This window comes from Aquarana catesbeiana, linkage group LG03 (assembly GCF_042186555.1).
Source record: "Aquarana catesbeiana isolate 2022-GZ linkage group LG03, ASM4218655v1, whole genome shotgun sequence".
Classification (NCBI taxonomy): Eukaryota; Metazoa; Chordata; class Amphibia; order Anura; family Ranidae; genus Aquarana; species Aquarana catesbeiana.
In genome coordinates this window covers 219,017,165-219,030,553 of record NC_133326.1, presented here as the reverse complement: position 1 = coordinate 219,030,553, position 13,389 = coordinate 219,017,165, and the positions used below count along the sequence as shown (strand labels likewise).

At 41.6% G+C, this 13,389-nt stretch overlaps 1 protein-coding gene across 1 annotated transcript in view; it reads right to left on the bottom strand.

Moving 5' to 3' along the window:
- Window positions 1-13,389, bottom strand: part of LOC141131941 (V-type proton ATPase subunit S1-like) — a 151,239-nt gene that overhangs the window by 86,534 nt on the left and 51,316 nt on the right. Inside the window, exon 6 of the mRNA XM_073619786.1 lies at window positions 274-359. Within this exon, the coding sequence (XP_073475887.1) occupies window positions 274-359 (86 nt within the window). The remainder of the gene's footprint in view (window positions 1-273; window positions 360-13,389) is intronic.

Sequence of the window (13,389 nt, the reverse complement as noted above, 5' to 3'; positions counted from 1 at the left end):
GAAGACCCTACCATCAACATGACAGGCACCTCAACACTTTAATGAGTTATTTTGCTGGCCCCAGTGTGTTCAGAAGCTCAGGCATTTTTTTAACCATGCTTTCATAATTCAAACCCATATTTTGACCTCAATTGCCTACCTTTAATCAACCGGGACATAGCTGGGAGGCCGGTGAGGTGAACTTTGACGATTTAGCATTGGGCCCAAAGGACATGATATATTGGCAGTGTAACTGTCATTCCATTGCCACACATACAGTTTTATTTTACTTACTTTGGAAGGTTTCAATGCAGTGTAAATTGCAGTGAAATTGACTCCACTGTCTTGCAGAATTTTTGTGACCTTTTTAATGTGTTTATCTGTAAATGAAAGAAAACTGTAATTGTAGTCAGATGAAATATATACTATGGCGGTATAATTAAAGGAGTACTATTGCCCAATACAAAAATACATTCTATACAATATGTGAAAGACTAACTAAAAAACAATTACACAGAATGCAAATTTGTAGTCCTGTGAGCCTCCAGGTAATTGACCAAATCTGGTCTCCAAAATAGGATATCTTTGCAAATGATCAGCTGCTAAAGTTACGCATGTCTCATAACCATGCAAAATAGTTAAACCAAATTGTACACAGGCTGCGCTTATCAATATAAAAAATAAAATATTAATAAAGTGATATTGTGCTTAACATATACAAAACCTATTAATACTATACTATACCTTAATGTGCAATAAATTTCAATGAATGAATAAATAGGTAAAAGTGCTCCAATAAGCCTGTGTATTGCAAATATTTAACAAAGCTTGTGCAATTTTCAAACATTAATAGATAATTCAACACAGACATCCATGCGATTTAGTGTTACATCCAAGCATATCAGTGCTGCATCTATGCAATATGGTGTTAGTGCAATGTTCGAACAATAAAAAGTTAAAAAAATACAAAAACCGCATCCATGCGATTTGGTGTTGTATCCATGTGATTCTATGCAATTCAGTGCTGTGTTGCTGTGCAATGATCAAAGTAACAGTCCACAGATCTTCCACAATCCATTCATGTGTTATGGTGAACACAAACTAAAGTGCTGTGCGCTCATACAAGTGCTCCCCCCCAGGTGATAGCCCCTCACCTTAGGGCGTGCGACCTTGCAATTAAGCTTGGTCAGAATGCGCCTTAGAACCTCTCTGGGTTCGATGTTAGATGCAGGGTCCTGGAGAGATTTGCACTGGTGCCTCTGTTCCTCATAGCAGTCCCGTTTGTACCTCAATATATCAACACAAAAAGGACTTCATGGTGCAGTATGTACTAAATTTATTAAAATTATAAACAAATCCCGCAATGGGTACTCACAGTAACAAGGCGCTTAAGGGAGCCACACTAAAACAAGAGAGACGAACATGCAACAGTGGCCGGTATGGGGTGGCGTGCTAATCTGTCCCAACAGGTTGTATGTATAACGTTCCGTCCTGTCCCCTGAGACTACTCAGGGGACAGGACGGAACGTTATACATACAACCTGTTGGGACAGATTAGCACGCCACCCCATACCGGCCGCTGTTGCCTGTTCGTCTCTGCTATTTTAGTGTTGCTCCCTTAAGCGCCTTGTTACTGTGAGTACCCATTGCAGGATTTGTTTATGATTTTAACCACTTGCCGACCGCCTAACGACGATATACGTCGGCAGAATGGCACGGGCAGGCAAAATCACGTACCTGGTACGTGAATGCCTTCCCGCGGGTGGGGGGTCCGATTGGACCCCCCCCCCTGGTGCCCAAGGCGGTCGGCTTTGGTCTGGCAGCGATCAGAGATGAAGGGGAGGCCATCCATTCGTGACCCCCCCCCCTCGCAATCGCTCCCAGCAAATCGGAATCTTCCCCTGCCTCTGTGTAGTGCACAGAGGCAGAGGAAATGATGTCATCTCTCCTCGGCTCGGCAGTTTCCGTTCCGGCGCCGAGGAGAGAAGACTGTAATGTGAGTGCACAACACACACACATCACAGTAGAACATGCCAGGCACACTTTACATCCCCCTTTACCCCCTGATCCCCCCCCGATCGACCCCCCCCCCCCGTCACACTGACTGTCACTGTTTTTTTGTTTTTTTTCTGATTACTGCACGGTGTCAGTTTGTGACAGTTAGTGTGTTAGGGCAGTGAGTGTTAGCCCCCTTTAGGTCTAGGGTACCCCCCTAACCCCCCCCCCAGTGTCACTAAGCGATCATTTTTCTGATCGCTGTATTAGTGTCACTGGTGACGCTAGTTAGGGAGGTAAATATTTAGGTTCGCCGTCAGTGTTTTATAGCGACAGGGACCCCCATATACTACCTAATAAATGTTTTAACCCCTTGATTGCCCCCTAGTTAACCCTTTCACAACTGATCACTGTATAAGTGTTACTGGTGACGCTGGTTAGTTCGTTTATTTTTTATAGTGTCAGGGTACCCGCCGTTTATTACCGAATAAAGGTTTAGCCCCCTGATCGCCCGGCGGTGATATGCGACGCAGTGTTAGCGGGATCAGCCCAGATACCTGCTAGCACCTGCGTTTTGCCCCTCCGCCCGGCCCAGCCCAGCCCACCCATGTGCAGTATCGATCAATCACTGACACTTACAAAACACTAAACGCATAACTGCAGCGTTCGCAGAGTCAGGCCTGATCCTGACAGTTTTTTTGGTAGCATTTTGGTGAACTGGCAAGCACCAGCCCCAGGCAGCGTCAGGTTAGTGCCAGTACCGCTAACACCCACGCATGCACCGTACACCTCCCTTAGTGGTATAGTATCTGAACGGATCAATATCTGATCCGATCAAATCTATACTGGCGTCCCCAGCAGTTTAGGGTTCCCAAAAACGCAGTGTTAGCGGGATCAGCCCAGATACCTGCTAGCACCTGCGTTTTGCCCCTTCGCCCGGCCCAGCCCACCCAAGTGCAGTATCGATCGATCACTGTCACAAAACACTAAACGCATAACTGCAGCGTTCGCAAAGTCAGGCCTGATCCCTGCGATCGCTAACAGTTTTTTTGGTAGCGTTTTGGTGAACTGGCAAGCACCAGCGGCCTAGTACACCCCAGTCGTAGTCAAACCAGCACTGCAGTAACGCTTGGTGACGTGGCGAGTCCCATAAGTGCAGTTCAAGCTGGTGAGGTGGCAAGCACAAGTAGTGTCCCGCTGCCACCAAGAAGAAGACAAACAGGCCTGTCGTGCCCATAGTGCCCTTCCTGCTGCATTCGCCAATCCTAATTGGGAACCCACCACTTCTGCAGCGCCCGTACTTCCCCCATTCACATCCCCAACCAAATACAGTCGGCTGCATGAGAGGCATTTTCTTTATGTCCTCCCGAGTACCCCTACCCAACGAACCCCCCCAAAAAAGATGTTGTGTCTGCAGCAAGCGTGGATATAGGCGTGACACCCGCTATTATTTTCCCCCCTGTCCTGACAATCCTGGTCTTTGCATTGGTGAATGTTTTGAACGCTACCATGCACTAGTTGAGTATTAGCGTAGGGTACAGCATTGCACAGACTAGGCACACTTTCACAGGGTCTCCCAAGATGCCATCGCATTTTGAGAGACCCGAACCTGGAACCAGTTAGGCCCCTTTCACACGGGACGGATCCGTGTTGATCCGCCCCGTGTTTATCCGCTGCTCAGCGGGGATCGCTCCGCTTTCCCCAGCTGAGCAGGCAGATGACAGGGCGTGACCCGCACACTGTGCAGGGACCGCCCTGTCAGATCTCCGCTCTCCCCTATGGGGGATCGGAGGAACACGGACCGTCTGTCCGTGTTCCTCCGATCCGCTCTGCAGACGGATAGAAAAATAGGATTTTCTTCCGTCCGCAGAATCGGACGAGAGCGGAGGCGGACGACATCGGGTGTTAGCGGATGTACCTCCGCTGACACCCACTATCCCATAGGGATGCATGTATGTCCGTATTTCATCCGAAAATGGATGGATGAAATACGGACATACTGTCCGCATGTGTGAAAGGGGCCTTACAGTTTCTCTATTCTCTCTCTATTGTTCTGCTCTTTTTTACTGTATTCTATTCTGCAATGTTTTATTGTTATTATGTTTTATCATGTTTGCTTTTCAGGTATGCAATTTTTTATACTTTACCGTTTACTGTGCTTTATTGTTAACTATTTTTTTGTCTTCAGGTACGCCATTCACGACTTTGAATGGTTATACCAGAATGATGCCTGCAGGTATAGGTATCATCTTGGTATCATTCTTTTCAGTCAGCGGTCGGCTTTCATGTAAAAGCAATCCTAGTGGCTAATTAGCCTCTAGACTGCTTTTACAAGCAGTGGGAGGGAATGCCCCCCCCCTACCGTCTTCCGTGTTTTTCTCTGGCTCTCCTGTCTCAACAGGGAACCTGAGAATGCAGCCGGTGATTCAGCCAGCTGACCATAGAGCTGATCAGAGACCAGAGTGGCTCCAAACATCTCTATGGCCTAAGAAACCAGAAGCTACGAGCATTTTATGACTTAGATTTCGCCGGATGTAAACAGCGCCATTGGGAAATTGGGAAAGCATTTTATCACACCGATCTTGGTGTGGTCAGATGCTTTGAGGGCAGAGGAGAGATCTAGGGTCTAATAGACCCCAATTTTTTCAAAAAAGAGTACCTGTCACTACCTATTGCTATCATAGGGGATATTTACATTCCCTGAGATAACAATAAAAATGATTTAAAAAAAAAATGAAAAGGAACAGTTTAAAAATAAGATAAAAAAGCAACAAAATAATAAATAAAAAAAAAATATTTAAAAAAAAACACCCCTGTCCCCCCCTGCTCTCTAGCTAAGGCGAACGCACGCCTCGGTCTGGTGTCAAATGTAAACAGCAATTGCACCATGCATGTGAGGTATCACCGCAAAGGTCAGATCGAGGGCAGTAATTTTAGCAGTAGACCTCCTCTGTAAAACTAAAAAAAAAAAAGCACCCCTGTCCCCCCCTGCTCTCACGCTAAGGCGAACGCACGTGTCGGTCTGGCGTCAAATGTAAACAGCAATTGCACCATGCATGTGAGGTATCACCGCAAAGGTCAGATCGAGGGAAGTAATTTTAGCAGTAGACCTCCTCTGTAAAACTAAAGTGGTGACCTGTAAAGGCTTTTAAAGGCTTTTAAAAATGTATTTATTTTGTTGCCACTGCACGTTTGTGCGCAATTTTAACCGGTTCAATACAGGGCATTTTCACCCCCTTCCTTCCCAGACCAATTTTTAGTTTTCAGCGCTGTCGCACTTTAAACGACAATTGCGCGGTCCTGCAACGTTATACCCAAACAAAATTGACGTCCTTTTTTCCCCACAAATAGAGCTTTCTTTTGGTGGTATTTGATCACCTCTGCAGTTTTTATTTTTTGCGCTATAAACAAAAGAAGAGCGACAATTTTGAAAAAAACACAATATTTTTTACTTGTTGCTATAATAAATATCCCAATTTTAAAAAAAAAAATCAAATTTTTTCCTCAGTTTCAGCCAAAACGTATTCTTCTACATATTTTTGGTAAAAAAAAAAAATCGCAATAAGCGTATATTGATTGGTTTGCGCAAAAGTTATAGCGTCTACAAAATACGGGATAGATTTATGGCATTTTTTTTAAAAAAACTATTTATTTATTTTTTTTACTAGTAACAGCGGCGATCGCGATTTTTTTCGTGACTGCGACATTATGGCGGACACATCGGACACTTTTGACACAGTTTTTGGGACCATTCACATTTATACAGCGATCAATGCTATTAAATTGCATTGATTACTGTGTAAATGTGACAGGCAGGGAAGGGGTAAACCGCTAGGGGGAGACGAGGGGTTAAATGTTTCCTAAGGGAGTGATTCTAACTGTAGGGGGAGGGGACGTACAAGGGGAGGAGACCGATCGGTGTTCCTCTGTACTGGGAACACAGATCGGTCTCCTCTCAACTGACAGGATGTGGATCTGTGTGTTTACACACACAGATCCACAGTCCGGCCCGGTTAACGGGCAATCGCGGGTGCCCGGCGGACATCGCGGCCTCCGGGCACACGCACCGGGTCCAGAGCAACGCGGTGGGCGCGCGCGGGCCCCCTAGACGACCAGGAAGCCCAGGCCATCATATGACGTCCACCCAGGATGGGAGATCCCATCTGTGGACGTCATATTACTATGGCCGGGTAGGGAAGTGGTTAAAGCATGTCATGTTTGGTATCCATGTTCTCGGCCTAAGATCATCTTTTTATTTCATCAAACATTTGGGCAATATAGTGTTTTAGTGCATTAAAATTTAAAAAAGTGTGTTTTTTCCCCAAAAAATGCGTTTGAAAAATCGCTGCGCGAATACTGTGTGAAAAAAAAAAAATGAAACACCCACCATTTTAATCTGTAGGGCATTTGCTTTAAAAAAATATATAATGTTTGGGGGTTCAAAGTAATTGCAAAAAAAAATAATTTTTTCATGTAAACAAAAAGTGTCAGAAAGGGCTTTGTCTTCAAGTGGTTAGAAGAGTGGGTGATGTGTGACATAAGCTTCTAAATGTTGTGCATAAAATGCCAGGACAGTTCAAAACTCCCCCAAATGACCCCATTTTGGAAAGTAGACCCCCCAAGCTATTTGCTGAGAGGCATGTCGAGTCCATGGAATATTTTATATTGTGACACAAGTTGCAGGAAAGAGACAAATTTATTTATTTATTAATTTTTTTTTGCACAAAGTTGTCACTAAATGATATATTGCTCAAACATGCCATGGGAATATGTGAAATTACACCCCAAAATAAATTCTGTTGCTTCTTCTGAGTACGGGGATACCACATGTGTGAGACTTTTTGGGAGCCTAGCCGCGTACGGGACCCCGAAATCCAAGCACCGCCTTCAGGCTTTCTAAGGGCGTAAATTTTTGATTCGACTCTTCACTGCCTATCACAGTTTTGAAGGCCATGGAATGCCCAGGTGGCACAAACCCCCCCCCCCCCCCAAATGACCCCATTTTGGAAAGTAGACACCCCAAGCTATTTGCTGAGAGGTATAGTGAGAATTTTGTAGATCTCACTTTTTGTCACAAAGTTTTGAAAATTGAAAAAAGAAAAAAAAAATGTTTTTTCTTGTCTTTCTTCATTTTCAAAAACAAATGAGAGCAGCAAAATACTCACCATGCCTCTCAGCAAATAGCTTGGGGTGTCTACTTTCCAAAATGGGGTCATTGGGGGGGGGGGTTTGTGCCACCTGGGCATTCCATGGCCTCTGAAACTGTGATAGGCAGTGAAGAAGGAAATCAAAAATTTACACCCTTAGAAATCCTGACGGCGGTGATTGGTTTTCGGGGCCCCGTACGCGGCTAGGCTCCCAAAAAGTCCCACACATGTGGTATTCCCATACTCAGGAGATGCAGCTAAATGTATTTTTGGGGTGCAATTCCACATATGCCCATGGCCTGTGTGAGCAATATATCAGCCTCTCAGCAATTTGCTTGGGGTGTCTACTTTCCAAAATTGGGTCATTTGGGGGGGGGGTTGTACTGCCCTGCCATTTTAGCACCTCAAGAAATGACATAGGCAGTCATAAATTAAAAGCTGTGTAAATTCCAGAAAATGTACCCTAGTTTGTAGACGCTATAACTTTTGCGCAAACCAATAAATATACGCTTATTGACATTTTTTTTACCAAAGACATGTGGCAGAATACATTTTGGCCTAAATGTATGACTAAAATTGAGTTTATTGGATTTTTTTTATAACAAAAAGTATAAATTATCATTTTTTTTCAAAATTTTCGGTCTTTTTCCGTTTATAGCGCAAAAAATAAAAACCGCAGAGGTGATCAAATACCATCAAAAGAAAGCTCTATTTGTGGGAAGAAAAGGACGCAAATTTTGTTTGGGTACAGCATTGCATGACCGCGCAATTAGCAGTTAAAGCGACGCAGTGCCAAATTGTAAAAAGTGCTCTGGTCAGGAAGGGGGTAAATCCTTTCGGGGCTGAAGTGGTTAATAAATTTAGTACATACTGCACCATGAAGTCCTTTTTGTGTTGATATATTGAGGTACAAACGGGAATGCTGTGAGGAACAGAGGCACCAGAGCAAATCTATCCAGGACCCTGCATATAACATTGAACCCAGAGAGGTTCTAAGGCGCATTCTGACCAAGCTTAATTGCAAGGTCGCACGCCCTAAGGTGAGGGGCTATCACCTGGGGGGGAGCACTTGTATGAGCGCACAGCACTTTAGTTTTGTTCACCATAACACATGAATGGATTGTGGAAGATCTGTGGACTGTTAATTTGATCATTGCACAGCAACACAGCACTGAATTGCATAGAATCACATGGATGTAGCACCAAATTGCATGGATGGGTTTTTTTGTTTTTTTTAACTTTTTATTGTTCGAACATTGCACTAACACCATATTGCATAGATGCAGTACTGATATGCTTGGATGCAACACTAAATCGCATGGATGTCTGTGTTGAATTATCTATTAATGTTTGAAAATTGCACAAGCTTTGTGAAATATTTACAATACACAGGCTTATTGGAGCACTTTTACCTATTTATTCATTCATTGAAATTTATTGCACATTAACGTATAGTATAGTATTAATAGATTTTGTATATGTTAAGCACAATATCACTTTATTAATATTTTAGTGGAAATTTCTTATTTTTATTAGCACAGTGTGTGTACAATTTGAAAAAACAATTACAACCATGCAACATGTAAATGGTTCCATGTCTGTACAGAAATGTTGATTTTTATGCCTAATTTCGGCACAGCCTATTTGTTGTGTAAACTTTCACTGGAGGAAAATGTGGGATTATCACATATGAAAGCAGCTGAAGGACAGAAAACATTGCTGCTGCTGCTAAGCAAATTCAGGCTTAATACCTTCACTCCTAGTATTCTTCCAAAATGTCTGCTTAGATATCCATGAATGCCATTTAAACATCTTATATAAAAAGCATGTTATGAAAATAATATCAATTAGGTAACCTAAATGAAATGTAACTATACACTGGGGATCCAAGTTGAAATGTTTTGAATTTCAATAAACCAGGTTTTGTATACAGTTGTGTGAAAAAGTATTTGCCCACTTTCTGATTTTTTTTTTTTTTTTTTTGCATAATTGTCACACTTAAATGATTCATCAAACAAATGTTATTATTACAGAAAGACAACCCAAGTAAATACAAAATGCAGTTTTTAAATGGTGGTTTCATTTATTAAGGCTAAAAAGCTGTCCAAACCTGCCTGGCTTTATGTGAAAAAGTAATTGCCCCTAAACCTAATAAGTGGTTGTGGCAACAACTGCAATCAAGCATTTGCGATAACTAGCAATGAGTCTTTCACATTGCTGTGGAGCAATTTTGGCCCACTCTTATTTGCAGAATTGTTTTAATTCAGCCACATTGGAGGGTTTTTCAGCATGAACGGCCTGTGTAAGGTCATGATACAGCATCTCAACTGGATTTAAGTCCAGGCTTTGACTAGGCCACTCCCAAACCTAAATTTTGCTTTTTTTGAACCATTTGGAGGTGGACTTGCTGTTGTGTTTCAGATCATTGTCCTACTGCATAACCCAAGTGCACTTGAGCTTGAGGTCACAAACTGATGGTCAGACATTCTCCTTTAAGATTTTCTGGTAGAGCTCAGAATTCATGGTTCCATCAATTATGGTAAGTCGTCCAGGTCCTGAAGCTGCAAAGCAGCCCCAGACCATCACGCTACCACCACCATGTCTGACTGTAGGTATGATGTTCTTGTTATGAAATGCTGTATTCGTTTTATACCAGATGTAATGGGACGCACACCTTCCAAAAAGTTTAATTTTTGTCTCATCAGTCCACAGAATATTTGCCTGAAAGTCTTGGGGATAAAGGTGTTCTTTGGTAAATGTGAAATGAGCCTTTGTGTTCTTTTTGATCAGCAGTGGCTTTGGCCTTGGAACTCTCCCATGGATGCCATTTTTGCCCAGTCTCTTTCTTTTTGTTGAATCATGAACACTGATCTTACCTGAGGCAAGTGAGGCCTGCAGCTCTTTAGATGTTGTTCTGGGTTCTTTTATGACCTCCTGGATGAGTTGCTCTTGGAGTAATTTTTGTAAGCTGGCCACTCCTGGGAAGGTTCCCCACTGTTCCAAGTTATCTCCAATTGCGGATAATGGCTCTCCCCGTGGTTCACTGGAGTTCCAAAACCTTAGAAATGGCTTTGAAATCCTTCCTAGACTGATATATGTACATTACTTTGTTTCTAATTTGTTCTTACATTTTTTTATATTGTGGCATGATGTGTGGCTTTTTGTGATCTGTTAGCGTGTTTCACTTTGTCAGACAGCTTCTATTTATGTGATTTCTTGATTTAACAGGTCTGGCAGTAAACAGGCCTGGGCGTGGCAAGTGAAATTCAACTCAGCTTTTCCAAAAAAATGTGGTTAATCAAAGTTCATTCATGATTCAGCATGGGAGGGGGCAATTACCTTTTCACAAAGGGCAAGACAGATTTGAACAGCTTTTTACCCTTAATAAATTAAATAATAATTTAAAAAACTGCATCTTGGATTTACTGGGGTTATCTTTGTGTAATATTAAAATGTGTTTGATGATCTGAATCATTTAAGTGTGAGAAATATGCAAAAAAAATACAAAAATCAGGAACTGCTTTGTAATTTTGTAAATAAGGGTAAGCTGCGTTAACTTCAACGTTCCAATCGTGTTCAAGGAAAAGACCTGTATTGTTTTTATATCTCTTGCACATGATTCAAAGTGAACACAACTACACCCCATGTACTATGCTCAGTGAACACTAAGTGTGAAAATTGAACATTAACTTTGTCTTACCCTACAAAGAAAATTGAGTATTGTCCGTGATACTTTTTTTATTTGCACTAACATACGATTTTTCAGGACAAACTTTCGGGGTATGTCCCCTTCTTCATGGTCCAAGCAGTACTGGTGAAGACCATGAAGAAGGGGACATACCCCTAAAGCTTGTCCTGAAAAATGTTATGTTAGTGCAAATAAAAAAGTATCACGGACAGTACTCAATTTTCTCTGTCACAATTGCACTAATACGGCTATAATCACATCAAGTATCTTACCCTACAAACAATGTTACTCCTACAATTTTTTTTGTTTGATTTGTAAAATTATTATGATGGAATTTCAAATACAAAGGCAAAGCAAATGCCAGAGGAGGTGATTATTGTCTTCTAAGAGGTCAGTGCTTGTAATGCTCAGTCTTGTATTGGTACCCCCTTGTCTGACTTGTAATCGGAGAAAAAAACAGTGTAATTACTATGCCATTCTACAGGAATAAGAGCCTGAACATATAATGAGTTAATACAGCTACCTAATCTATTTATATATATTAACATTTATTTCCCACTGTGGTGTTATAACAATACATATTACTATCATTAATGTTAGATGATAATTAGGCCACTGACAAGTAAGATGCATTGGATATACCAGTTTTTAAAATGAATGCTCTTGAACTATGTCTAGTTACAAAGATATTTCAATGGACTATTAGCTTATTTCTGTCCTCTTCTTGATAACACTATTTAAAAATAATATGAAGCATGTTACAAGCCAAACATATGTGCCCTTTTAAAGCATTCTGAGGCCCCTAGAGACAAAGATATATTATTTAGCATTCTACAGAAAAAGGCAACAACTGTAGCTATAGCTACCAAGAATGTCACCAATCTTTACTGTTTAGCAAAGAACAACCTCCGTTTTATTTAAATCAGTGCTAACATACTGTCATTTGTACGCAGTTATGGCTGACAATAGTTCATTTCTCAGTTCATCTACTGAAAAGTACAACAGCATTTTAGGGACGGAAAATAATTGTTTTACAAAGACATACTAATTATTTGCTGTACTGAAAGCAACATGTTTTATATAACAAGAAATAAAATTAAAAAAAATATGTGTTAAGTCATTTTATGTGTAAATGTATAAGGAACAAGTTGGTTCTTTACAGCTTCCAGCTCCATGGTCTCAAACATCATTGGAGAGTGAAATGTTGTGGGGTTAGTCCCCTCAAAACTGATATTTAACTTTTGGATATTTGCCAGCTGAATATGTTACTGGTTTCTTTTAGGAACTTGAACAATGATTTCTCTTTACTGGAGTTTCCAGTTCTGCCCTTTATCACCATGGATTCTCACTCCCAATTCATAAAGGAATCTAAATTATGTAAAATAAATGTAAACTCCAACAGGTAGTGTGAGAACTCTCACAATGGCTATAGGAGATTTGTAGATCTAGACACTCAGACATGGTGATCTGCTGTCTTAGATCCAAGCGATCTACAATGGCAATAATGGCAAGAGTGATTCAACCTCCTGACATTTACTGAATACTGAAAAAAACTGTTTTGATTTGGACTAACCATAAGTCCACCCAAACCTAATTATTACACATGAACCTGGGCAGGCTACTCAATGTGCCTCTCAATACCCCCTATGAACATAAAAGTCAGTTTCACTTTGCCTTGTTTTCAATACATTCTTGTCCATGAGCCATGGACAAGTGCTTGCCAGTGCTGGCCATCCAATCTCTTATTTGGTCCTGGCATCTTGTGGCTCCTCTGCTGTTTCCTGAAGTCAACGTCTTCCCAGTCTCCTTCTAAGCGGAATTTTCTTTCTGATGCTAGACATGCTTTAGGTCTAAACCAGCATCAACTGGCTGCTTTAATGCAGTATTTCAACTCCCTCTCATTCGTTCAAGCCATCATCTGTTGGTCATTAAAAATTTAGTTCAGTGCATTTAGACACAGTTTTAATAAAGGTTCAGTTGCTCCCAAAATTCTTTGACGAATGTCCCAGTTTCTGTCCCTGTTGTTCCTGGTTAAGAATTTACTTTACCTACGGTTATTCCGTCTGCTTTTCCTAGCTTCTAATCAACTTGACCCCCACCTCTTGCTCCAGCTCAAACCCCTATTCCTGATTTCACTGCTTTCTGTTATGACTTGGCTTAACCCTTGGCCCTTATTACTGTTGCTGCTGTATGTGATTCAATATGATTCTTGGTTCTTCACTGCTGCCAGTCTTTCCTTAGCCACACATGGCCACCACCAGGTCCACAAAATCCATCCCTTCTTGCAGTGGCCAAGGATGAAGGAAGCAGACAACACTCTCCATAGACAAGGTACCTTGGCATTGTCCCCTACCCCTGGTGAAATAGAGGATCTTGTGAAATAGAGGACAATGCTGGAATAATCAGTTTACGGGTTGAAAAAAATCCAGTTTATACTGATTTATAATTGTTTTGGATGGATTCTGGTGGGTTGAATTGCTAGCTTGTTATTTCTTCGTGTGACTCTGGTGACAACACTTTCCAAACGTTCCCATCTGCATTCCCAGCTAAAATCATTACTGTGGTGTTGTAATGTGGGAG